At 39.4% G+C, this 27,285-nt stretch overlaps 3 protein-coding genes across 5 annotated transcripts in view; all 3 read left to right on the top strand.

Annotated features, from left to right (window-relative positions):
- Positions 1–1,479, top strand: part of LOC107043366 (mediator of RNA polymerase II transcription subunit 14) — an 11,650-nt gene extending 10,171 nt beyond the window's left edge. For both annotated transcript variants that reach the window (XM_015264855.1, XM_015264854.1), the window contains exon 7: positions 623–1,479. In XM_015264855.1, the coding sequence (XP_015120341.1) occupies positions 623–1,051 (429 nt within the window). In that variant the 3' untranslated portion in view covers positions 1,052–1,479. The remainder of the gene's footprint in view (positions 1–622) is intronic.
- A 968-nt stretch (positions 1,480–2,447) lies between these two features.
- Positions 2,448–14,405, top strand: LOC107043287 (tubulin-specific chaperone D). Its single transcript, XM_015264713.1, has 3 exons — positions 2,448–5,394; positions 12,776–13,414; positions 14,026–14,405. The coding sequence occupies exons 1-3, from the start codon at positions 2,848–2,850 to the stop codon at positions 14,302–14,304; spliced, it is 3,465 nt and encodes a 1,154-aa protein (XP_015120199.1). The 5' UTR covers positions 2,448–2,847; the 3' UTR covers positions 14,305–14,405.
- Positions 14,406–15,293: 888 nt separating this feature from the next.
- LOC107043286 (nucleolar protein dao-5) lies at positions 15,294–20,713 on the top strand. 2 transcript variants are annotated; one of them, XM_015264711.1, is made up of 4 exons: positions 15,294–15,438; positions 16,643–18,025; positions 18,863–18,949; positions 20,174–20,713. In XM_015264711.1, exons 1-4 carry the CDS (start codon positions 15,337–15,339, stop codon positions 20,327–20,329), a joined length of 1,728 nt encoding a protein of 575 aa, XP_015120197.1. In that variant the 5' UTR covers positions 15,294–15,336; the 3' UTR covers positions 20,330–20,713. The 2 variants fall into 2 exon arrangements, 1 of the variants encoding a protein (XP_015120197.1); XR_001461227.1 differs by lacking the exons at positions 15,294–15,438; positions 16,643–18,025; positions 18,863–18,949 and adding an exon at positions 19,513–19,647 and having other exon boundaries at positions 20,174–20,262.
- The last annotated feature ends 6,572 nt before the right edge of the window (positions 20,714–27,285 follow it).

Raw genomic sequence — 27,285 nt, 5'->3', positions numbered from 1 at the left:
TTTGGACCCAGTTTATGCCAGTTTACGAATCGAATTTGACAGGTCAAATATTCGTGGTGTAGAAAATTCTTTTAAAAAATCATAGGAGAAGTTGAGGTTTATCGAGCAGAATAGTGAGGATTCTTTTCCACACCAGGGGATGTACGTTCATTCATTGGGGAGTTGAGTTACAGAAAGAACCTCCACAGGGAAGCGGTTAGATAAGTGACAGAAACTACAGTGGCACTAACAGCTCCACCGTAAAATACCAGGGGACCACTCACTGCCATCCCATATTTGCCATTAAATAAATTTTCCTGATAATTCTTTTTAGTCTTGTGAACGAATTGAGGTGACTCCCTACAAGTCCGCATATTCTCTCATGTATTTACAACTCGCACATGGGAAATAGAGGGGAAAACAGTGTGCGTCCACTCCTAACGCTCGACCCAAGAATCACTCGTGGAAGTGTTAGCAGTTGGGCCAGTACTTTTGACAATTCAATGCCAAATATTTCTCGTGGATTGACAGACGAAATAAGAATCACTAATCATTAAAAAATAAAGCCTCGGCATGAAGGTACTTCGTTAATTTGAATAGATTTCAGTCTGCTCATAAAAAAATTCTCATTTCACTGCTTCAGATCCAATTGACAAGAGTCGGAGTGCCTTACCAGGGTGAGCCCCTGTCCCTGGCGCTCCCTCTCGTCTACGACATCCAGACGAACCTGACTCAACTAGCAGAGAGACGTGACTCCCCATCCTCATCGACAGCAGCAGCCTCAATGCAGCTGAAGAGATTCGTCGAGTATCCAGGGGTGAACTACCCCGAGTGCTCCCTATTCCCCGCAGTCAGGGACCTCATGGCGAACTTGACCCTTCCCTCCGAGCCCCCGGTGATGCCCCAGGTGGTGGCCTCACCAGCAGCCGGACAAGTCACTCCCACCCAGCAGATCCAGAGTCCAGCAATGCAGATGCACTCGCCCATGGCTGGGGGCCAGGGCCCACCCCAGGGGCCCTACGGTATGCAGGGAATGCCCTCCATGGGGATGATGGGCGGACCTCCCCAATAGGGATTCGAGAATCTCCACCAGCAGAGCCCGGGCTACTACTATCCTTAATTAATTTAATTGTGATATACTGAACATAATGAGGAAGCAATGGACCATTTGCTGATTGATAGCTTCTCTGCAGTGGGTGGATGTCGTCGAATTAGTTAATGTCCTAGGGTTTTAAGTGAATATTTATTTGTTTCGCAGGTGGAATTAATAATGTGAAATCTTGAAATAAATTTTTATAAGAATTATGATGAACAGGGGAACAACATGTAATTTGCCATTCAGGGGTCATGTGCACATGCCTAGAAATTAGCGAAGAAATGAACAGTTTTCAAATATTTTTTAGTTGTATGCAATTTTTGTTGTCATTTTCATGCTGCAAACAGATGAATTTGAAAAAAATGGTTCATAGCAAAATATGGATAATTACTGACTTTTTCAAATTTGAGTTTTTTTCCAGAACCAGTCACATTGGAAGAATCATTAGAATTTCATCTTTCTGTACAACTTATTCTATTAGAATATTTTTATTCACTACTTCATTGACTCAACAATGCGATAATCGAGTCGATAAAGTAATTTGATAGATAGAAATTATTAATTGTAGGAGAAAACAATTCTAAGATTTGATATTGGGACCGCTAATTACCGATGGCGGCGCTCGTTTTCACCAATATGGACGATTTTAGGTTTCCCATATACACGCTGAACAAGCCCAAATTGGGTTGAATTCTGTCTGTGTGCAGCCCAATATCCGCCATTCATAGGTGGGCGTTTTGATATTTAGCGTTGTGACGGTTGTGCCTCAATCAGATTCCGGCGTTACCGACGGAGCTCGCCAACAGCGCCAACGACGCAAGCAGATACTAATTCCACGATCGGAATAGCAAATCTACATTCCATTATATTCACTCATTATTATTATTACCACGTCTCATCTAACCCACCACAGCTGTGGCGTTCCAAGTTTTATATTAATAACTAATTACTAAGTGACGGAACTGAATAAATATAAGTTGTTTATGATAAACACATCTTTACTTTCTTTATGTGAGACCTCAGCGTTTCCAATTGGAACCGCTATAATCGCTGCGATGTCTAAAAAAAATGGCCGTCCGATGGTTTATCGTTGATACTTCAATCAATTACTTTGCAAATCCTCAAGTTTTTCTAAAATATGACACCATCAGAACTTCGAGTGCAACAATTAAAATCAATGCAGACATGAATGAGTCGAAGAGGAACTACTACTGTCAGCTACAATGTGAGGGTTTGAACAAGTTTGAACGAGTAAACCATCGGTCGTCCATGTTATGAGGGCGATCACCACGCCACCATCGGTAAATAGCGGTCCCAATTCCCCTCAATGTACTTTCTACTCTACCGACCTCACCGGCCTTTTAAACCAACATGGCAGACTAGTGCCACGCATCTCCGACAATAACTTTTATCCTCCATAATAATTACCAGTCAAATCTTCATTTACGATCCCCTGAATGCCACCTCTTCTCATCCAGACCTGACACCGGCCAAAAACTAATAGAATTTTCAATAGAAATCCAATATAATTTCCAGTCGAATGCGATTCGAGTGGTCCTCCCCACTCTCGTCCACCCAAACCCCAGCAATCCCCACCCGTACATGTGCGTCGCAACCCAATGGAGCAAAATCTGTCAAAAGTGTCCGTGTAACCCCAAATAACCGAAAAAGCCCATCTCCACCCGTAAATCCTCGAGATCGCGAAGCCCTCCCCCGGGTAATGCCCCCGAGTGGCTCCTGCGCCCCCGAAGGATCCCCCTAACCCCCGAAAAATGGTCCTGAACGAGGGTCCGGATGCGGAGAGCATCGGCTGCGGCTTCAACGCCTTCGAGGAGATCGAGGAAGTGAAGAAGCTCGTCGACACCCTGAACTCCCGGTCGGCGTCAGCGGTGACGATCGAGTCCAACCGAGACCGCTTCAAGTTCATCCTGTCGCTCTACCAGGAGCAGCCGCACCTCCTGGACCCCTTCCTGGACGACATCCTGAGGCCGATGCTGGAGCTCGTGAAGAACGACGAGGTCCCCGAGCCCACGAAACACAACACCTTCAAGTACATGTTCCTCCTGATGAACGTCAAGGGCTACAAGAAGATAGTGACGTACCTCCCCCACGAGGTGATGGACCTCCTGCCAGTGCTGCGACTCCTGGAGAAGCAGGACCCGAGGGACCTGGAGACCTGGGAGACTCGCTACGTCCTCCTCATCTGGCTGTCGATCATCTCGAAGATCCCCTTTCCCCTGTCGCGCCTGGAGACCTCGGAGAATGTCGAGCCCTCCCGGACGATCCTGGGGAGGATCTTGAACCTCTGCAAGCAGTACTGCGTGGTCTCGGGCGCCTGTCCCAAAGCCGCAGTCTTCCTCATCTCCAACTTCCTGACCCGGTCCGACGTGAAGAGCCTACACCTCGAGGAGATGATCATGTGGTGTCTGAAGTCCCTGGGGGAGGAGCCGACGACCCACGGGCCCCTGGCCGTTCTCGCCTCAATCCTCAAGCATTCGGCACGGGAGGACATCAAGCCCCACTGCCAGACCATCTTCGATAGCATAACGAGACTGGAGCTCGGGAAATCGGGCGACCTCGTCTGCCGGTACGAGATGAAGGTCATCCAGAGGATCGGACTGATCCTGCTGCGGCCGAAATTGGCGGCCTGGAGGTACAAGAAGACGGGGCAGACGATCAGTCTCCTTCAGAACTCGAGCAAAATCCCTGTGGAGGCGGCCAAGGCCACCGTCGAGGAGGTCCCCAATGACAGCGATGAGGAGGACGTGCCACCCGTCACCGAGGAGATAATCGAGCACCTGATTCAGGGGCTGAGGGACAAGGTCATCACCATCAGGTGGTCGGCAGCTAAGGGAATAGCCCGGATAACGTCTCGCCTCCCGGTGGACCTGGGGGACGAAGTCGTCGGCTTCGTCCTGAACCTGTTCTCGGGAAGGGAGCAGGACACCGCGTGGCACGGGGGCTGTCTCGCCCTTGCGGAGTTGGGGCGGAGGGGTCTCCTCCTGCCGCACCGTCTGCCGGACGTTATCCCAGTGGTGCTGAGGGCCCTCGTGTTCGACGAGCCGCGGGCGTACGGATCGATCGGTCGCATCATCCGGGACGCCGCGTGCTACGTCTGCTGGTCCTTCGCCCGGGCCTTCGAGCCCCACGTCTTTCAGCCCCACGTCCAGCAGATAGCCTCTACCCTCCTCATCGTCACCTGCTTCGACAGGGAGATCAACTGCCGGAGGGCTGGCTCCGCTGCATTCCAGGAGAATGTCGGACGCCAGGGGAACTTTCCCTATGGCATCGACATCCTGACAGTCGCCGACTACTTCGAGGTCGGCGTCAGGAGCAATGCCTACCTCAAGATAAGCGTTCACATCGCCCAGTACAAGGAGTACACAGTCCCCATTATCGATCACTTGGTCCAGAGGAAGATCGGCCACTGGGACACGGCCATCAGGGAGCTGTCGGCCAAGGCCCTGGGGAATTTGACCTTCAGGGACGTCTACTACATGGTGGAGACTGTCCTGCCGACCCTCATCGATAACCTGGGGTCAGTCGACTTGAACGTTCGTCACGGCTCGATCCTCGCCATCGCCGAGATCCTGGAGGCCCTCCACCAGCACTTCAACGAGAGCATTGAAACGATCATCGGAGTCCCTGAGGTCGAGGAGATCAAGAAGATCGTCGGCACGTTCAGGGCGAGGGGGCAGTTCAGGGGACTTGGGGGCGAGCTGATGAAGCAGGCCTGTGCGACGTTAATCAACAAGTGTTCACAGGTGCATTTTCCGGTTCATGGGAGTGAGGTCGTCGGGGACTGGCAGAGGCTCCTGGAGGAGTGCCTCTGCCACGAGGTCGCTGGGGTCAGGCTCAAGTCCGCTGAGGCGCACACTCATCTGTTCAGGGAGTACTACTCAGACGACGAGCGGAGGGAGGACAGGGATGCCGTCGTCAGGCGGTACTTGGAGAATCTCAGGTCCAGCCATCAGACCGTGAGGATTGGGTTCGCTGAGGCCCTCGGCTACTGCCCGACGTTCCTCCTCAAGGAGAGGTTCGAGGACATTGTGTCCTCGCTCATTCTCTGCTCGAGGATCACGGAGGAGACGTCCAAGTGGGCCGAGAGCAGGAAGAAGGCCCTGCAGTCGTTGACGATGGCCATGCAGACGTTGGGGGTCAGGGAAGTCGACATCTGGAGGGCGTTCGTTCCTCAGATGTTCGGGTGCTATCTTCTGGCGCTGAAGGAGTACACGATTGACAGCCGCGGGGACATCGGGGCCTGGGTCAGGGAGGCGGCCATGTCCGGGCTTCATGTCCTGACCAATCTTGTGGCACAGGTACGTCATTTAACGTTATTCTAGTTTTTTTTTTTTTTTTTAATCGTTATTTTACATCCTTTTGACCTGGTTAGGGTACGCTGCGATGATGATCAAGACTTTAAATGGTTAAATGGTATCTTCCTTTATAACTTTCGTACATCTTAAGTGAATGTAAATGACCCACTGTAGGTTTTTTTTTTTTTAAATCGTTATTTTACATCGTTTCGATCTGGTGAGGGTACACTGCGATGATGATCAAGACTTTAAATGGTTAAATGGTATCTTCCTTTATAACTTTCGTACATCTTAAGTGAATGTAAATGACCCACTGTAGGTTTTTTTTTTTTTAAATCGTTATTTTACATCGTTTCGATCTGGTGAGGGTGTCCTGCGATGATGATCAAGACTTTAAATGGTTAAATGGTATCTTCCTTTATAACTTTCGTACATCTTAAGTGAATGTAAATGACCCACTGTAGGTTTTTTTTTTTTTAAATCGTTATTTTACATCGTTTCGATCTGGTGAGGGTACACTGCGATGATGATCAAGACTTTAAATGGTTAAATGGTATCTTCCTTTATAACTTTCGTACATCTTAAGTGAATGTAAATGACCCACTGTAGGTTTTTTTTTTTTTTAAATCGTTATTTTACATCGTTTCGATCTGGTGAGGGTGTCCTGCGATGATGATCAAGACTTTAAATGGTTAAATGGTATCTTCCTTTATAACTTTCGTACATCTTAAGTGAATGTAAATGACCCACTGTAGGTTTTTTTTTTTTTTTTATCGTTATTTTACATCGTTTCGATCTGGTGAGGGTGTCCTGCGATGATGATCAAGACTTTAAATGGTTAAATGGTATCTTCCTTTATAACTTTCGTACATCTTAAGTGAATGTAAATGACCCACTGTAGGTTTTTTTTTTTTTTTTTTATCGTTATTTTACATCGTTTCGATCTGGTGAGGGTGTCCTGCGATGATGATCAAGACTTTAAATGGTTAAATGGTATCTTCCTTTATAACTTTCGTACATCTTAAGTGAATGTAAATGACCCACTGTAGGTTTTTTTTTTTTTTAAATCGTTATTTTACATCGTTTCGATCTGGTGAGGGTGTCCTGCGATGATGATCAAGACTTTAAATGGTTAAATGGTATCTTCCTTTATAACTTTCGTACATCTTAAGTGAATGTAAATGACCCACTGTAGGTTTTTTTTTTTTTTAAATCGTTATTTTACATCGTTTCGATCTGGTGAGGGTGTCCTGCGATGATGATCAAGACTTTAAATGGTTAAATGGTATCTTCCTTTATAACTTTCGTACATCTTAAGTGAATGTAAATGACCCACTGTAGGTTTTTTTTTTTTTTAAATCGTTATTTTACATCGTTTCGATCTGGTGAGGGTGTCCTGCGATGATGATCAAGACTTTAAATGGTTAAATGGTATCTTCCTTTATAACTTTCGTACATCTTAAGTGAATGTAAATGACCCACTGTAGGTTTTTTTTTTTTTTAAATCGTTATTTTACATCGTTTCGATCTGGTGAGGGTGTCCTGCGATGATGATCAAGACTTTAAATGGTTAAATGGTATCTTCCTTTATAACTTTCGTACATCTTAAGTGAATGTAAATGACCCACTGTAGGTTTTTTTTTTTTTTAAATCGTTATTTTACATCGTTTCGATCTGGTGAGGGTGTCCTGCGATGATGATCAAGACTTTAAATGGTTAAATGGTATCTTCCTTTATAACTTTCGTACATCTTAAGTGAATGTAAATGACCCACTGTAGGTTTTTTTTTTTTTTAAATCGTTATTTTACATCGTTTCGATCTGGTGAGGGTGTCCTGCGATGATGATCAAGACTTTAAATGGTTAAATGGTATCTTCCTTTATAACTTTCGTACATCTTAAGTGAATGTAAATGACCCACTGTAGGTTTTTTTTTTTTTTAAATCGTTATTTTACATCGTTTCGATCTGGTGAGGGTGTCCTGCGATGATGATCAAGACTTTAAATGGTTAAATGGTATCTTCCTTTATAACTTTCGTACATCTTAAGTGAATGTAAATGACCCACTGTAGGTTTTTTTTTTTTTTAAATCGTTATTTTACATCGTTTCGATCTGGTGAGGGTGTCCTGCGATGATGATCAAGACTTTAAATGGTTAAATGGTATCTTCCTTTATAACTTTCGTACATCTTAAGTGAATGTAAATGACCCACTGTAGGTTTTTTTTTTTTTTAAATCGTTATTTTACATCGTTTCGATCTGGTGAGGGTGTCCTGCGATGATGATCAAGACTTTAAATGGTTAAATGGTATCTTCCTTTATAACTTTCGTACATCTTAAGTGAATGTAAATGACCCACTGTAGGTTTTTTTTTTTTTTAAATCGTTATTTTACATCGTTTCGATCTGGTGAGGGTGTCCTGCGATGATGATCAAGACTTTAAATGGTTAAATGGTATCTTCCTTTATAACTTTCGTACATCTTAAGTGAATGTAAATGACCCACTGTAGGTTTTTTTTTTTTTTAAATCGTTATTTTACATCGTTTCGATCTGGTGAGGGTGTCCTGCGATGATGATCAAGACTTTAAATGGTTAAATGGTATCTTCCTTTATAACTTTCGTACATCTTAAGTGAATGTAAATGACCCACTGTAGGTTTTTTTTTTTTTTAAATCGTTATTTTACATCGTTTCGATCTGGTGAGGGTGTCCTGCGATGATGATCAAGACTTTAAATGGTTAAATGGTATCTTCCTTTATAACTTTCGTACATCTTAAGTGAATGTAAATGACCCACTGTAGGTTTTTTTTTTTTTTAAATCGTTATTTTACATCGTTTCGATCTGGTGAGGGTGTCCTGCGATGATGATCAAGACTTTAAATGGTTAAATGGTATCTTCCTTTATAACTTTCGTACATCTTAAGTGAATGTAAATGACCCACTGTAGGTTTTTTTTTTTTTTAAATCGTTATTTTACATCGTTTCGATCTGGTGAGGGTGTCCTGCGATGATGATCAAGACTTTAAATGGTTAAATGGTATCTTCCTTTATAACTTTCGTACATCTTAAGTGAATGTAAATGACCCACTGTAGGTTTTTTTTTTTTTTAAATCGTTATTTTACATCGTTTCGATCTGGTGAGGGTGTCCTGCGATGATGATCAAGACTTTAAATGGTTAAATGGTATCTTCCTTTATAACTTTCGTACATCTTAAGTGAATGTAAATGACCCACTGTAGGTTTTTTTTTTTTTTAAATCGTTATTTTACATCGTTTCGATCTGGTGAGGGTGTCCTGCGATGATGATCAAGACTTTAAATGGTTAAATGGTATCTTCCTTTATAACTTTCGTACATCTTAAGTGAATGTAAATGACCCACTGTAGGTTTTTTTTTTTTTTAAATCGTTATTTTACATCGTTTCGATCTGGTGAGGGTGTCCTGCGATGATGATCAAGACTTTAAATGGTTAAATGGTATCTTCCTTTATAACTTTCGTACATCTTAAGTGAATGTAAATGACCCACTGTAGGTTTTTTTTTTTTTTAAATCGTTATTTTACATCGTTTCGATCTGGTGAGGGTGTCCTGCGATGATGATCAAGACTTTAAATGGTTAAATGGTATCTTCCTTTATAACTTTCGTACATCTTAAGTGAATGTAAATGACCCACTGTAGGTTTTTTTTTTTTTTAAATCGTTATTTTACATCGTTTCGATCTGGTGAGGGTGTCCTGCGATGATGATCAAGACTTTAAATGGTTAAATGGTATCTTCCTTTATAACTTTCGTACATCTTAAGTGAATGTAAATGACCCACTGTAGGTTTTTTTTTTTTTTAAATCGTTATTTTACATCGTTTCGATCTGGTGAGGGTGTCCTGCGATGATGATCAAGACTTTAAATGGTTAAATGGTATCTTCCTTTATAACTTTCGTACATCTTAAGTGAATGTAAATGACCCACTGTAGGTTTTTTTTTTTTTTAAATCGTTATTTTACATCGTTTCGATCTGGTGAGGGTGTCCTGCGATGATGATCAAGACTTTAAATGGTTAAATGGTATCTTCCTTTATAACTTTCGTACATCTTAAGTGAATGTAAATGACCCACTGTAGGTTTTTTTTTTTTTTAAATCGTTATTTTACATCGTTTCGATCTGGTGAGGGTGTCCTGCGATGATGATCAAGACTTTAAATGGTTAAATGGTATCTTCCTTTATAACTTTCGTACATCTTAAGTGAATGTAAATGACCCACTGTAGGTTTTTTTTTTTTTTAAATCGTTATTTTACATCGTTTCGATCTGGTGAGGGTGTCCTGCGATGATGATCAAGACTTTAAATGGTTAAATGGTATCTTCCTTTATAACTTTCGTACATCTTAAGTGAATGTAAATGACCCACTGTAGGTTTTTTTTTTTTTTAAATCGTTATTTTACATCGTTTCGATCTGGTGAGGGTGTCCTGCGATGATGATCAAGACTTTAAATGGTTAAATGGTATCTTCCTTTATAACTTTCGTACATCTTAAGTGAATGTAAATGACCCACTGTAGGTTTTTTTTTTTTTTAAATCGTTATTTTACATCGTTTCGATCTGGTGAGGGTGTCCTGCGATGATGATCAAGACTTTAAATGGTTAAATGGTATCTTCCTTTATAACTTTCGTACATCTTAAGTGAATGTAAATGACCCACTGTAGGTTTTTTTTTTTTTTAAATCGTTATTTTACATCGTTTCGATCTGGTGAGGGTGTCCTGCGATGATGATCAAGACTTTAAATGGTTAAATGGTATCTTCCTTTATAACTTTCGTACATCTTAAGTGAATGTAAATGACCCACTGTAGGTTTTTTTTTTTTTTAAATCGTTATTTTACATCGTTTCGATCTGGTGAGGGTGTCCTGCGATGATGATCAAGACTTTAAATGGTTAAATGGTATCTTCCTTTATAACTTTCGTACATCTTAAGTGAATGTAAATGACCCACTGTAGGTTTTTTTTTTTTTTAAATCGTTATTTTACATCGTTTCGATCTGGTGAGGGTGTCCTGCGATGATGATCAAGACTTTAAATGGTTAAATGGTATCTTCCTTTATAACTTTCGTACATCTTAAGTGAATGTAAATGACCCACTGTAGGTTTTTTTTTTTTTTAAATCGTTATTTTACATCGTTTCGATCTGGTGAGGGTGTCCTGCGATGATGATCAAGACTTTAAATGGTTAAATGGTATCTTCCTTTATAACTTTCGTACATCTTAAGTGAATGTAAATGACCCACTGTAGGTTTTTTTTTTTTTTAAATCGTTATTTTACATCGTTTCGATCTGGTGAGGGTGTCCTGCGATGATGATCAAGACTTTAAATGGTTAAATGGTATCTTCCTTTATAACTTTCGTACATCTTAAGTGAATGTAAATGACCCACTGTAGGTTTTTTTTTTTTTTAAATCGTTATTTTACATCGTTTCGATCTGGTGAGGGTGTCCTGCGATGATGATCAAGACTTTAAATGGTTAAATGGTATCTTCCTTTATAACTTTCGTACATCTTAAGTGAATGTAAATGACCCACTGTAGGTTTTTTTTTTTTTTAAATCGTTATTTTACATCGTTTCGATCTGGTGAGGGTGTCCTGCGATGATGATCAAGACTTTAAATGGTTAAATGGTATCTTCCTTTATAACTTTCGTACATCTTAAGTGAATGTAAATGACCCACTGTAGGTTTTTTTTTTTTTTAAATCGTTATTTTACATCGTTTCGATCTGGTGAGGGTGTCCTGCGATGATGATCAAGACTTTAAATGGTTAAATGGTATCTTCCTTTATAACTTTCGTACATCTTAAGTGAATGTAAATGACCCACTGTAGGTTTTTTTTTTTTTTAAATCGTTATTTTACATCGTTTCGATCTGGTGAGGGTGTCCTGCGATGATGATCAAGACTTTAAATGGTTAAATGGTATCTTCCTTTATAACTTTCGTACATCTTAAGTGAATGTAAATGACCCACTGTAGGTTTTTTTTTTTTTTAAATCGTTATTTTACATCGTTTCGATCTGGTGAGGGTGTCCTGCGATGATGATCAAGACTTTAAATGGTTAAATGGTATCTTCCTTTATAACTTTCGTACATCTTAAGTGAATGTAAATGACCCACTGTAGGTTTTTTTTTTTTTTAAATCGTTATTTTACATCGTTTCGACCTGGTTAGGGTATGCTGCGATGATGATCAAGACTTTAAATGGTTAAATGGTATCTTCCTTTATAACTATCGTACATCTTAAGTGAATGTAAATGACCCACTGTCGGTTTTTTTTTTTAAATCGTTATTTTACATCGTTTCGACCTGGTTAGGGTATGCTGCGATGATGATCAAGACTTTAAATGGTTAAATGGTATCTTCCTTTATAACTTTCGTACACCTTAAGTGAATGTAAATGACCCACTGTCGGTTTTTTTTTTTAATCGTTATTGTACATCGTTTCGATCTGGTGAGGGTGTCCTGCGATGATGATCAAGACTTTAAATGGTTAAATGGTATCTTCCTTTATAACTTTCGTCCATCTTAAGTGAATGTAAATGACCCACTGTCGGTTTTTTTTTTTAATCGTTATTGTACATCGTTTCGATCTGGTGAGGGTGTCCTGCGATGATGATCAAGACTTTAAATGGTTAAATGGTATCTTCCTTTATAACTTTCGTCCATCTTAAGTGAATGTAAATGACCCACTGTCGGTTTTTTTTTTTAATCGTTATTGTACATCGTTTCGATCTGGTGAGGGTGTCCTGCGATGATGATCAAGACTTTAAATGGTTAAATGGTATCTTCCTTTATAACTTTCGTACATCTTAAGTGAATGTAAATGACCCACTGTCGGTTTTTTTTTTTTAATCGTTATTTTACATCGTTTCGACCTGGTTAGGGTACGCTGCGATGATGATCAAGACTTCAAATGGTTAAATGGTATCTTCCTTTATAACTTTCGTCCATCTTAAGTGAATGTAAATGACCCACTGTCGGTTTTTTTTTTTAATCGTTATTTTACATCGTTTCGATCTGGTGAGGGTGTTCTGCGATGATGATCAAGACTTCAAATGGTTAAATGGTATCTTCCTTTATAACTTTCGTACATCTTAAGTGAATGTAAATGACCCACTGTAGGCTTTTTTTTTTTTTTTCTTCGTTATTTTACATCGTTTCGATCTGGTGAGGGTGTTCTGCGATGATGATCAAGACTTTAAATGGTTTGATCTCACCATTCTAACCGGCCGGGTTTTGAACTCGGAACCACCGGTCCACTGTAGGTTAATAAATAAATAAAAATTTTAAAAAACCCGGTTTATCGCTTCGCTACTAAATTACCGTCATATTTCATCACTTGCATAGGCCGAGGCTAACGTCTCGGAGATATTGAACGAAGAGATGATGACGGAGATCGTCGGGGGGATCGCCCAGCAGGCGGTGGAGAGGATCGACAGGACGAGGGTCCAAGCTGGAATGGTCTTCTGTGGCCTCCTCTACCGAGAGCCCAGACTGCCCAACATTCCTCACCACCAGGAGCTGAGGGAGATCTTCCCCAACGACGAGTGCAGGGACGACATCGACTGGAAGACCGAGTCGCACACGTTCCCCAGGTTCATCAGGATGCTGGGATTCCCGGAGTACGTGGAGCACCTCCTCAGGGGCATCATCTTCAGCGTCGGGGGCCTCAGCGAGAGTCTTGTCAAGTACTCCAGCGTCTCGTTGTTCACGTATTTGAATGGGCTGGATGGGAACAGGCTCGAGGAACTCGTGGGGAGGATCCTGGATATTTTTGAGGAGAGCCACAGGCAGGAGAGGATGGTCACAGCCATTCTCGCGTTTTTGGATAGACTCCTGAGCTCTGGGTGTGTTCAGGTCGTTTTGGATGACCCGGAGAGCCCGCTGCCCGAGAGGATGCTGGGACTCCTGAAGAGGGAGCTCAAGTGCATGAGCAATGTCAAACATATTACTGCCAGCATCAAGGTGTTCTCGCAGTTGCTGCAGGTGAGGGGATTCTTTGAGTGGATTTTTAATATGCCTTTAGACAAAGTAATTGACGAATTGAGTAGTTGATTCATTTTGTCGCTTAATTTTTTGTTTTGATTTTTCAATTTTCATGAGGGATTCAATCTTTTTTGGTCCAGTGCAGTTCTAACATCTTGGTAAATGTTGAATTGTGTTGGTAATGAGTAATTTGAGGAGATTAAGTGATAAAACATTCTTTGTTCGAAATTTTGTTCTCCACAAAACATTTCTTATCACATTTTCGACTAAAACCACTAGTTTTTGAAATAAATATATTATAATGAAAAACGAATTTGATTTTTTTGGAGTCAAGATTTTTAACCTCTTATTTGATGCTTAATTATGTTGGTTATGAGTAATTTTATGAGAAAATGTGATGAAACATTTTTTGTTCTAAATTTTGTTCTCCACAAAAAATGTCTTATAACGTTTTTGCCTGAAATCCCTCGTTTTTGAGGTAAATGCATTAGAATAAATGACGAATTCGATTTTTTTTACTTGAAAAAATGCAATTTTTTTTTTTATTCTACTTCTGGTGCTTAAAATACGGGTTGATCTCCCTTTAATCCTCATTTCACTTTCATCTTCAGGTCAGAGGATCTGTAGGCAAGCAGGCATTCACTCAACTGAGTATTCTCCTCTGCAACAAGTTCCAGTGCATCAGAAAAGTGACAGCAACTCGAATATACGAAGCCTTCACTCTCTACGGGGAGGACATGGACCTCCCCGAGGAGAATCTATCGAACATCCTGACCGAGCTCAATGAAACCGACTGGGAACAGCCTGTGGAGACGACCAGACCTAAGCGAAATCATCTCTGCGAACTCATGGGCGTTCCCATTCCAGTTATCAGGAAGAGGGCGACCTGAGGGTGACGATTTCATTAAAAAATTATGTATTTTAGGAATACAGTGCGGCTGAGGAATTTTGTAATTAATTTCTATCTCTTATCATTAAACGAACACACTTTCGCTTGTAGATAATTTTATTACTCCCTTTCCCTTTTTTTAATTTGGAAACAATTAATGAAGGATGAAAAAAAAACGAAAAATTACGATCTTGTTAAATGTTGAATTATCTTGGTAACGAGTGGTTGCATGAGAAAATGTGATAAAATATTTTTTGTTGGAAATTTTATTTCCTACAGAAAATTTCTTATGGCATTTTCCCCTAAAATTACTGATTTTTGAGATAAATGTCTCCAAATGAATAACGAATTCGATTTTTTGGGGTCCAGGAGATTTTTAACATTTTATCAAATGCCGAATTATCTTGATAATGCGAGGTTTTATGAGAAAATGTCATAAAAAGGTTTTGTTGGAAATTTTATTCTCTACAAAAAGTTTCATATGATATTTTCCCCCAAAACTACGGGTTATTGAGATAAATGTCCTAAAATGAATAACGAATTCGATTTTTTTGAGTTAAGGAGGTTTTTAATATCTTCTTAAATGTCGAATTATCGTGATAACGCGTGGTTTTATGATAAAATGGAATAAAAATTTTTTCTTGTAAATTTTATTCTCTACAAAAAGTTTTTTACGACATTTTCCCCTAAAACCGCTCGTTCTCCAGATAAATGCATCAAAGTAAGTGAAGAATTCTCTTTTTTTCATTCCCCTGAATTCTCACCTTTTTAATTCCAAAAAAGATTTTTCGTTAGAAAAAAAACTTTTTATTCCAATGCAAATAATTTTCATGAAAAACCTCTCATTTAATAAAAAAAAACGCGGAATAAAAATCGAAACATTGGCACTAGAAAGGTCAAATGTTGGCGCGTTTTGCTCAGACGCTTCATGAGAACTAACGATCCCCCTATTGTTGACCGAATGAACTATCGCTCCTGTCCGAACGTGCTCCAAACACGCGGAGTATTTCGTGTTCCTTTGCCCGCGTCCACCATGGCATCAACCGAGGAAATAGCTGTCTCCGCGCTTGTTTACGATTATCTCCTGAAAAAGGATGCGAGTCTCGCCAAAGTGTTCCAGAAGAAGACGAATGCAGTGAGTACATTCAGATAATCAATCAATCCCCGGACGATCCCTCGAGTTTCACTCCGAAATGCTGAATCCCGGTTGAAGCGTGCACTACCACGTGGACGCCATCATTATTTCGAAGAGGAATCGATAGGATATTCCGTTCAAACCGTCGGGTTCGAATCCTCGCCCAAAAGATTCTCCACAATTTTCAGACGTTGAAACCCCTCGAGCTGACGATAATTCTTGACATTTTTTTAAAATGAGACTGATGTTCGCCGAAACGAAAACGTGGCCACATAACCAACAAAAACATTAGTTTGAGGCCCTCATTCCAACAAAAATAAGGGTCGAGGGGTCATTTTGAAGGTCTCGGGGACTTTGATTTGATTTTGGAAATCAGGGACATGTTTTTCGACGTTAAAACGAAGCCTAAGATGTTAAATGTTGAATTATGTTGGGAATGGGGGGTTTTAGGGGGAAGGGTGTGGAGGGATCTTTTGTTGCAAATTTAATTCTCTGAAAAAAGTGTCCTACGAAATTTTTCCGTAAATCCACCCGTTTTCGAGATAAATACATCAATTTAAATGAAAAATTCGTTTTTTTGTGATGCAGTCAATTTTCAACTTTTTTCAAATGTGCAATTATCTTGGAAATGAGTAGTTTTAGCGAAAATGTTATTGAACGTTTTTTGTTGGAAATTTAATTCTCTGAAAAAAGTGTCCTACGAAATTTTTCCGTAAATTCGACCGTTTTCGAGATAAATGTATCAATTTAAATGAAAAATTCGACTTTTTTTGTGATCCAGTCAATTTTCAAATTTTTTTCAACTGCTCAATTATCTTGGCAATGAGTGGTTTTAGAGGAAAAAGTCATTGAACGTTTTTTGTTGGAAATTTAATTCTCTGCAAAGAAATTCTCGTGACATTTTCTCCTAAACCCACTCGTTCCTTGAATAAATGCATTAAAGTGAATGACGAATTCGACTGTTTCGTTCTCCCCCACTTTTAAGCCATTTAGTAATGTTAAATTATCTCTATAACGATCGGAAATAGGGAAAAATGTCCCAATACGTTTCTCCTTGAGAATTAAATTCTCTACAAAAAATTCCCCCGTCATTTTCTTCCAAAACCAACTATTTTCGACAGAAACCCTCCACAAAACCCAAATTCTTCGTTTAAATGCTGTTGAATCGATGAAAAATATCTAAAAACTTGAACTTTCCTTTCAGCTGGCCCTGCCGAAGGGTTCCCCAGGTATCCTGGACGTGCTGAAGCACTACCAGAAGACCTCCCAGAAGAAACTCACAATAAAGCCCACGTCGAAGCCCAACGACTCTGACTCGAGTTCCTCGAGCGAAGACGAGGCGCCGGCTAAGCCCCAGCTAAACGGTACGACAAAGGCCCAGAAGAAGCCAGCCTCCTCCTCAGACTCCGACTCATCAGACTCCGAGGAGGCGAAGCCAGCTGCGAAGGTGGTCCCCAAGAAGCCCCAGTCGCCAGTGAAAACACCAGCAAAGCCAGCGAAGAAGGAGTCAGACTCCTCAGAGGACAGCTCCTCCGAGGAAGAGTCAAAGCCATCAAAACCAGCAGCAAAAGCTGCAGCCAAACCTGCAGCTAAGCCAGCCAAGCCAGCCCCCAAGGACTCCTCTGACAGTTCCTCTGAGGAAGAGGACCCGAAGCCCATCAACTCGTCCCCAGCAAAGCCAACAGCTGCCAAAGTCCCAGCGAAGAAACAAGAGTCCTCGAGTGACTCGTCAGACTCTGAAGAGGACTCGAAGACGAAAGCTGTGGCTAAAACTCCACTAAAGCCCCAGGCGAAGAAGCCAGCTGCTGAGGAGTCGTCTGATGACAGCTCCTCGGAGGAAGAGGCAGTCGTCAAGAACGCCCCAAAGGTATCAACTGGGAAGGCAAAGGTTCCAGTGAAGAAGGAGGACTCGTCTGATTCAGAAGAGGACTCCTCCGAGGACGAGAAGCCAGTCAAGACACCTGTGAAGGCGCCTGTCAAGGCTGCAAAGAAGGCGGAGAGCAGTGACAGCAGTGACTCTGAGGAGGAGCCACCGAAGAAGGCAGTAGCTGTGAAAACACCTGCTAAAGCTGCAGCTAAACCCCCAGCTAAGGAGAAGAGTGACGAGTCCAGTGATGATGATTCTGACGATGAGCCTGCGAAGAAGCCAGTATCACCCAAGAAGGCACCAGCCAAGAAGGAGGAATCAGACTCCAGTGATTCTGATTCTGAGGAGGAGGCGAAGCCCCCGGTGAAGAGTGTGAAGAAGGCGGTGAAGAAAGAGGAGTCGAGTGATGACTCCAGTGAGGAGTCTGAGGAGGAGAAGCCCAAGGCTGCGGTGAAACCTCCGCCTGCCAAGAAGACGAAGAAGGAGGAGAGCGAGGAATCCTCGGAGGAGGAGGAGACCCCTCCGAAGAAGACCCCTGCGAAGAAGAAGGAGGAGAGCGAGGAGTCTGATAGTGATGAGGAGCCTCAGCAGACATCTGTCAAGAAGAAACCGGCACCTGGGGAGAAGAGGAAACGGGAGGAGAGCGACGAGACCCCACAGAATAAATTCAAGAAGAATGATTACAGTAATTTTGTGAAAGGAGGGATGAATGGGGATAAGGTAGGTTGAGGGGGATTATTGGGGGGCAAAATGGGGGAGGTGAAATTTGGATGAGGTGGGGAGTCGTGAAATGACGGTTTCGACGGTTTTTGGGGATTTTTTTTTTTTTTTTTTTTTTCCTCTAATAATGTTTTCTGCTGAAGGAAGGGTTTCGCATTTTCTGCTGGAGTTGGTTATCTCAATAATTATTCATTAATTAGTTAAACTAGACAGTATTTTAGGGTGAGTTCATTTAGAAAGGGTTTAAAAAAAATTAACAAATTCATTTTTTTTTTTAATTCAAATATTTAAAATTTTATCAATTGATTCATCTGAATAAGTAGTTGATTTGAAAACCACGAAATAAAAAAGTGGAATATTTTTGTTTTTTTAGAAAAATAATTTTTTACAAAACAAGATTTTGTCATTTTCTCTTGGAATCGATTAATTAATTATGAATTAATTAATTATGCAATTATTTTAAAAAACTAAACGCTTAATTTTTTTGTAAAACTTTGAAATTCAAAGCTTTATTAATTAATTTATCTTCAAAAGTAGTCGATTTAGGGGAAAATCTCCCCTGAAAAATAAAAAATAAAAGCCCCTGAAAAAAATAATAACTCAACTAAAATAATTGGGGACGAAATGAATAATAAAAATAGTATTTAAATTTAAAAAACCACAGGACAAAAAAAAGCAGAAAGAAGAGACGAAGATCATCAAAATGATGAAAAATTAAGCCATTTCACCACTTCCCCCACAAATTAATAAACTTACAATCGCTTTTCTAAATGTTAAAAGCAATAATAGCCAAGCATTCATCTGCCTCTTCGTTAATAAAAAAAAATTATCCCTCAGTCCCAGAAAAATACACCATTCAGACGTGTTAAGGACGACGAGATAGCGGTGCCATCAGAGCTAGCTAATAATTCCTTCGAGGCTAAGGTAATTGAATAATTCTCTTTGTCCAGGGGAAACAGCAGGTCACTCGCTCCTTGACACAACTGGAATAGAAAATTAATGTTTTGTCATTCGAAAAAAAATTCTAGGAATTGATCGTCCTCACTTGCAGCGAAGATGACGATGAATGCTTGTGCTGAACCTTCAAAACAAGAATTGAAAAAAATCAATTCCAACAAAAATTGAAAAAAAAAAATTCAATTCCCTGGAGGAATTGGAGATTTGTTGCGCCTGACCTGTTGTTTCTCTGTTCCAGGTGGAGGGTGAGGAGGAGGGTGAGGGTTTCAAGAAGCATGGAGGGGATAGGGGAGGGCGGGGTGGATTCAGGGGGTCGAGGGGAGGATTTGGATTCAGAGGGGGTAGGGATGGAGAACGTGGTGGCAGGGGAAGGGGAGGATTTGGCGATCGTGGGGGGAGGGGAAGGGGTGGATTTGGTGATCGTGGGGGCAGGGGTGGATTTGGTGACAGAGGGGGTGGCAGGGGCAGGGGAGGATTTGGGGATCGAGGTCGAGGGGGCGATCGTGGGGGCAGGGGGCGAGGGGGTTTCGGTGGGGACAGACGATCCTTCGGGGATGACAGAGGAAATTTCGGAAAGAACTCGTTCGGGGGACAGGAGAGGAAGTCGTTTGGAGGACACAGTGCTTCACCTGCGCAGAATAAGAAGATAACTTTCGATGATTGAAGTAAGGAGGGGGATTATTCTGTTGAAGAAATTTTTTAGAATGCAGGGAGGTTGATTTATCTTGGTAATGAGTGGGTTTAGGAAAAAATTTCGTGAAATGTTTTTTGTTGGAAATTTTATTCTCTACAAAAAATGTTTTATGACATTTTTTTGTCAAAACACTCGTTTTCGAGATAAATGCAGCGAAGTAAATAACAAATTCGATGTTTTTGCGGGCAAGTGGATTTTTACCATCTTGTTGAATGATTATTTATCAAGATAATGAGTGGGTTTATGAGGAAATGTTACTGAGCATTTTTTGCGGGAAATTTTATTCTCTACAAAAAATGTCTTATGACATTTTGTCCTAAAAGGACTCGTTTTTTAGATAAATGCATTCAGAATAAAATGTCGAGAGAAATTTATCGTTGGAAATTAGTTCTCTTCAAGAAGAAATTACCTAGAATAATTTCAATTAACAATATGATGAAATAAATGTACTTAAAATTGATCGATGCAATTATTAAATGTTAATAATTAATTTACAGAGAGGCGCACGTGGCTCGTGGGGAGAAAAGGCGAATCTTGACCTGAAGTACACAAAGGGAAAATCCTTCAGACACGAGAAAACGAAAAAAAAACGCGGTGCATACCGAGGCGGACAGATTGACGTATCCGTCAATTCAATTAAATTTGACGATTAATAGCCTCTCAATTATCCCTGTTACGTACGTTTTAATGGCTGTTTAAAATCCCCATTCGCGATAACTCTTTGGATGTCAAAGCTACCAATAAGTCGACGTATTTCGAATCACATTTTGACACATAAAATTTATTCACTATTCCACGTAGAGACAGTGAGGTGCAGTGTGGAGAACATTCTAGTTTTTACGATCTATTTTTTTTATTAGTTATATCAGGAGTTTATTCAAGTTATTCGGTAACTTGGTGTGTAGGTAATTAATGACTATCGGAGTTCTTTTTATGCTTGAAAGAGCAACTCGTATGCGTAATCACATGTGACTACAGAAATAATTTACATATTTGAAGTAAAAAATGAAATAAATGAGAAAAAAAATGCAAATTAATTGATTGTGGACATAATTTATTTACCTGTGGGGTACCTTATTTTTTTCAATGGAGGGTCAAATGGTTCAGGAAGGGTCATTGAACAAAAAAATTAGGTATTCGAAATTATGAAGTTTGAGGGTCAAACGACCCTTGACGTTTGGAATTGAAGGTCAAGGGGTTTTGAAGGTCAAAAAAGCCTTAAAGATAGGTTTGAGGGTCAAATGGTTTTAAGGGTCGAACTAGTTACTAGTGAACAGAAAGGGTCATTTGACCTTCAAAAGCTGTTTGCCCTTGAGACAATTGACCCTCCAATTTAGTTGAATCTCAAATGGTTTTAAAGGGCAAACGACCCTTAAGGATGTTTGGAGTTGAGGGTCAAGAAGCCCTTAAAAGCGTTCAGGGTTGGGGTCTTAAAGGTCGAACGCGTTGGAGTAGAGCGATCAGAAAGGGCCATTTGACCCTCAACCCCACACGTCTTCAACGGCCGTTTGACCCTTGAGCCAATTTGACCCTCAACTTTAGTTGAGCGTTAAAAGGTTTTGAGGGTTAAACGACCCTTAACGACGTTTTGAGTTGAGGGTCAAAAAGCCCTTAAAAACATTCAAGATTGAGGGTCAAATAGTCTTAAGGGCCCGACTGGTTGAACTAGAGTGACCAGAAAGGGTCATTTGACCCTCAATTTTAGTTGAGGGTCAAACGATCCTTCAGGACGTTTGGAGTTGAGGGCCAAATTATTTTGAGGGTCAAAAAATGCTTAGAAACATCAAAAGTTGAGGGTCAAATAGTTTTAATGGTCCAACTAATAAAAAAAGTGATCAGAAAGGGTCATTTGACCCTCAACCCAGGCGACCTTAAGGGTCATTTGACCCTCACCTGAAAAAAAAACCTTTTAAATCGTGCAGACTAGATTAAAAATTTCTTCATCCATCACAGCCAGCGGAATATAATTATTCCCAAAATGTTAATCAACTATTGTTGTTCCTCATCATGTTCGAAACTCCGGAATGAAGAAAACCCCAATCATCTCCCAATGTGACTTCTTCCTTCGGCTTCCGGTGCCCTCACGCACAAAATCAAATCTCACCCACAAGCAACAGAAGAAAGACCATATATCCATCCTCGTCTGCCTCCCCCTGGCTCATTCCTGGTTTTTAGACCGCTTGGGCGGACACAACTGGCCACAAACAAGCAAAGGAGCCCTCTTACTTACAGTCAACCACTGAGCATCCACCTGCACGGACGGAGGTGCTCGACCTCGGGCAAAAATACGAGATACCGCGTAGTGACATGAACGGCATTTCGTGACTCTACCTTCGGTATTCACCGAAAATCACTTCATAATCCCTCAGTGTTTCATGTGTTCAATCGGCAATCCCTCCGATAAAATCAATTACTCGTTATTATTAAGTCTATTTTATTTAATCATTTGAATTTTCGAGGAGTTTGAAATGATATCATTAACGGTGAGTGAGGTTTTTATTTTTATTCAGTGTAAAATAGTTTAGCTTAAAAAAAATTTTTTTTCAACGTCAATCAGTAAAGTTTTCGCGGAGAAATCATTTTTTTCTCTTTCTGAATTTTTAATAGAAAAAAATGAAATTGTCGTAATATTACCGGTGAAAAAATTTGATAGAAAAACCTAGCGAATTCGGTAGAAAAATCTGTTGGATTTCTATTGAACTTTCTATAGAACTTATTGAGATATTTTCGATAAAATTTCCTCCGCTCAAATTTCCCAATTTTTTTGGCTGATTTTCTTGATGAGGAGAAGAGAAAAATAGAATGAAGAAAACTTGGACAGTTGGAGAAAAATATCTGCAAAAAATAAGTTATACAGAAAAATCGAATTCTATTGACTTTTTCTATTGAATATTTTCCATTGAAAATTTCAATAGAACCGAATATTCGAATTTAGAACCCAGTTATTTCAAAATAATTTTTCTGAGCGGCAATTTGGAACTGAGCTGTCGGCACTTGTTCCTTCATTGCTTGATTCTGTGGATTTAGAATTTCAATTTTTGTGCGTTTTGAGAGAAAACGTATTGGCGCAACTTTTCGTTACAAGATTTAGTCGCCGAGGGCTGCGTATTCTCGGACCGTCGCGCAGAGGTGCGAAAAACGTCACAGTTTTTTCGCCAAAAACTAATAGAAAGTTCAACAGAAATCCCATAGAATTTTCTAACGATTTCGCTGGGTTTTTCTGTCAAAATTTTGGGGAAAAATCGAAATTCATGCGATCGAATTGATTTTATTTTCAATTTAAATTTTTAGTAAATCGTCAATTTGACCTGAAATAAATTTCAATTTGCATTTTAAATAAAAATAAGAGTTGCACGATGAACGCGCAGACCGGCAGAATCCCTCCGGAATGCCAGCAATGCGAGGGGGAGTGAAAGAAATCGGTCTGAAGTCGATCGTTCAAAAGAAATAAATTCTAGCCGGCTGTGAAGGTCTATTGTTACCCCTTCCCCAGGGATCCATCGATAATCGTCGAAGTGGAGTCGAATTTTTGGCCGCGCCGAACCGTCTACTCCCGGCGGAGGATTCACTTCAATTTTCAAGGGAAAAGATATAAAACGATTTTTCAACATTTCGAGACAATCCCGTTAGCATTTGAAGAACAACCGGTGACCCGTTCCGAGTCATCATGACGCTCCTAAGGTCGTACCGTTAGTCGTTTCACTTAAGCGGGCATTATCCACGTGCTACAAGATCAGGGGGATTGATTCATCAAGGACAAGATAATACTGTTGTAATCGAAGATGCAACGATCGAGGGAAATCGGGGGGTGGAGAGCGGGAAATTATTTCGGGATTGATGACACGCAGAAAAATGTTTAATAAAAAAAAATTGTGGATTCTAACGGATTTCTATTAAACTTTCTATTAATTTTTGGCCGATTCTATCGATGCGCGATTTTTCGGTGCAAATGTTGAGAGGGAAATAATCTGCAGAAAAAATCAGTAGAATTATATTTTTCTATACTAGTTTCTTTTTTGATATTTTCTATAGAATTTTTTAAACTCAAATTTGTCTGATTTTTTTGGTTGATTTTGTTGATGAAAAAAGATTTAACATTTCCATCTTACTCCACTATTTGCAATAAATATGGAAATGAAGACTTTGTTTTTCCCAAGAAAAAAATCTCAATCATCTTTTTTATTCAAAAAATCAGTAAAATTATATTTTTCTATACAAGTTTCTTTTTTGATATTTTCTATAGAATTTTTTTAACTCAAAATGTTCTGATTTTTTTGTTTGATTTTGTTAATGAATAAAGATGAAAAAAGAATGGAAAAAAATTGGAAAATTCAGGTTGAGGAATTTCTATAGAATGCACTAGGTTTTTTATGATTTTTTTTTCTGCGTGTGAATACTATTTTCAATTAACATTTCCATCTTACTCAACTATTTGTAATAAATATGGAAATGAAGATTTTGTTTTTCACAAGAAAAAAATCTCAATCATTTTTTTTATTAAAAAAATCTGTAGAATTATATTTTTCTATACAAGTTTATTTATTGATATTTTCTATAGAAATTTTTAACTCAAATTTTTTTGATTTTTTTGGTTGATTTTGTTAATGAATAGAGATGAAAAAAGAATGGAAAAAAATTAGAAAATTCAGGTTGAGGAATTTCTATAGAATGCACTAGGTTTTTTATGATTTTTTTTTCTACGTGTGAATACTATTTTCAATTAACATTTCCATCTTACTCAACTATTTGTAATAAATATGGAAATGAAGATTTTGTTTTTCACAAGAAAAAAATCTCAATCATTTTTTTTATTCAAAAAATCAGTAGAATTATATTTTTCTATACAAGTTTCTTTATTGATATTTTCTACAGAAATTTTTAACTCAAATTTTTCTGATTTTTTTGGTTGATTTTGTTAATGAATAGAGATGAAAAAAGAATGGAAAAAAATTGGAAAATTCAGGTTGAGGAATTTCTATAGAATGCACTGGGTTTTTTTATGATTTTTTTTCTGCGTGTACTATTTTTAATTAACATTTCCATCTTGCTCACTGATTTGTAATAAATATGGAAATGAAGACTTTGTGTTTCCCCAGAAAAAAATCTCAATAATTTTTCAATTCAAGTTGAAAATAAATACTAAAAATAATGTAAATAATAGGAATAAACAAATTATTAATTTCAGACAGAATTTCTTTGATTCAAAATTCATTGATATAATTTTAATCGTCAAGTTCAGGTTCACTATGAACTAAAAATAATCATTGATTCCAGAATCACATGAGATCAATCGAATAACGAAGCAATCCACGCGTCATTTATCTCCGCAAGCGGAAATAAGATGGATAAATCATACACTCGACTCCGTTACATTCCCCTTAAAAGCGTGATCACTTGAATATGAATGTTTAATCGGGACGAATGTCTCGGCCGTCCTTTTCGCGCCTGATTGCAAGCTGTTGTAGATTAGATTAACCCTCGACTCTTAATATTCCAACATAAAAAAAATTTGAACAGATTTTTAATGGAGAATAAATGTCTCCATATTACCTCTCACGATGCCCAGGCGTTCATTGAAGTATCCGGGCAGGGGAGATCGATGAAATGATATCTGAAATATTCTCTATTTTCACTTCATGAAATACTGCCCATGAAAGAGCGTTTGAATACCGCTGCGAACCCGGTTTGTGCCAGGGACCCACTTTCTGCGATTTTAATGCCTCTGCGAGAATATTAATGTCGATTGTTTATCAGTCCGCAGGAGCTTAATTTTTTCATGATCAATGATTCTCATTCACGCACATAAATGACTAAAATTCATTCAAATTAACGAAATATCTTCACGCCAAAGCTTTATTTTTTAATGATTAGTGATTCTCATTCCGTCTGGAAATCCACGAGAATTATTCATCATTGAATTCATCTCAGTGAAATGAGAATTTTGTTGAGAACAGACTGAAATTTATTCAAATTAACGAAATATCTTCACGCCGAAGCTTTATTTTTTAGTGATTAGTGATTCTTATTTCGTCTGTCAATCCACGAGAAATATTTGGCATTGAATTGTCAAAAGTACTGGCCCAACTGCTAACACTTCCACGAGTGATTCTTGGGTCGAGAGTTAGGAGTGGACGCACACTGTTTTCCCCTCTATTTCCCATGTGCGAGTTGTAAATACATGAGAGAATATGCGGACTTGTAGGGAGTCACCTCAATTCGTTCACAAGACTAAAAAGAATTATCAGGAAAATTTATTTAATGGCAAATATGGGATGGCAGTGAGTGGTCCCCTGGTATTTTACGGTGGAGCTGTTAGTGCCACTGTAGTTTCTGTCACTTATCTAACCGCTTCCCTGTGGAGGTTCTTTCTGTAACTCAACTCCCCAATGAATGAACGTACATCCCCTGGTGTGGAAAAGAATCCTCACTATTCTGCTCGATAAACCTCAACTTCTCCTATGATTTTTTAAAAGAATTTTCTACACCACGAATATTTGACCTGTCACATTCGATTCGTAAACTGGCATAAACTGGGTCCAAAGGGGTGGCAGAAACTGCGCGAGATGATTTTGAGGGTGGCAGGAACTCAGTCATCGGACCGTTATTTTTATAACTTCAATGTTAGTTGTTTTTGCGGATTTCAAAAAAGACTGTTGGGACGATGGAGGCATTATTAAACTGCACATTTTCCTCTTTGAATTGTGAATTTGGAATGAGGACAGACTATTCTTCGGGTTTGACATCCATCAAATTGAAATGCCTGTTCCGAATTGTATTTCATCGCGGGGAATCCCCGGAAGCTGCTGTGGTAATCTGAAGGTTGCGGGTTCAAATCCCCTCGCGGGCATTACTCTTCTTGATTTTGTGTTCAACAAAAACTTGAATGCTAGTATTGCGTCGTGATTAACTGTAAAAATCGTATCAATTCGGCTCGGAAAATAAATTGATGAGTAATTCAATCAGAATCAAGCATAAATTATTAAAAAAGTAATATTAGAGGAGATGAGAAATAAGAGAATGAAAATTAATTCCAGACGCGGAGACACTTGAGTGTCGCGATAGTATTACTGATCAGCTCAAGCGGATTTGCCAGTGAAAAGCCGCGAAAATGCGCGGGCAGTGGAGTTGGACTCAAATACGTGTGGGGAGATGCTATGACGGATTCGGCTGATTGCGTCGGGCCCAATGACATGCAGTATCCAGTGTAAGTAGATCGAAAATTCATCTATAAGAGAACTTTGTTATTTTTTTTTTGTAAAAGTAAATAAAAAAATTGAAATTAACGAAGATTCAATATTTTTTATAATTATCCAATCAATAATTGCTGCATTAATTGAAAGTTTAATGAGCATTTTAATGAAAATTAATTCATGTTTTTTCATTTTTTTTTTATAAATGAAAAAGTTTAAATCAACGAAGGTTCAATATTCTTCGATAAATATTCATACATTTTTCCATTTTAATTCAAACATTCGAAGATGAATCCATTTTTTTTAATTCTTCATCTTTTGAAATAAAAAAATTATTCAAAGTATTAAAATAATTTTTTGAAAAGATTAAAAAAAATTAGAAAAAAAATCCTTTTCATTTGTTTTTTCAATTCTTCATC

The sequence above is a fragment of the Diachasma alloeum genome, unplaced genomic scaffold (genome assembly GCF_001412515.2).
Source record: "Diachasma alloeum isolate Michigan unplaced genomic scaffold, Dall2.0 Dall_scaffold_00558, whole genome shotgun sequence".
Taxonomy (NCBI): domain Eukaryota; kingdom Metazoa; phylum Arthropoda; class Insecta; order Hymenoptera; family Braconidae; genus Diachasma; species Diachasma alloeum.
Note: the sequence above shows the minus strand (reverse complement) of the source record. Positions and strands in the feature narration are given on the sequence as shown.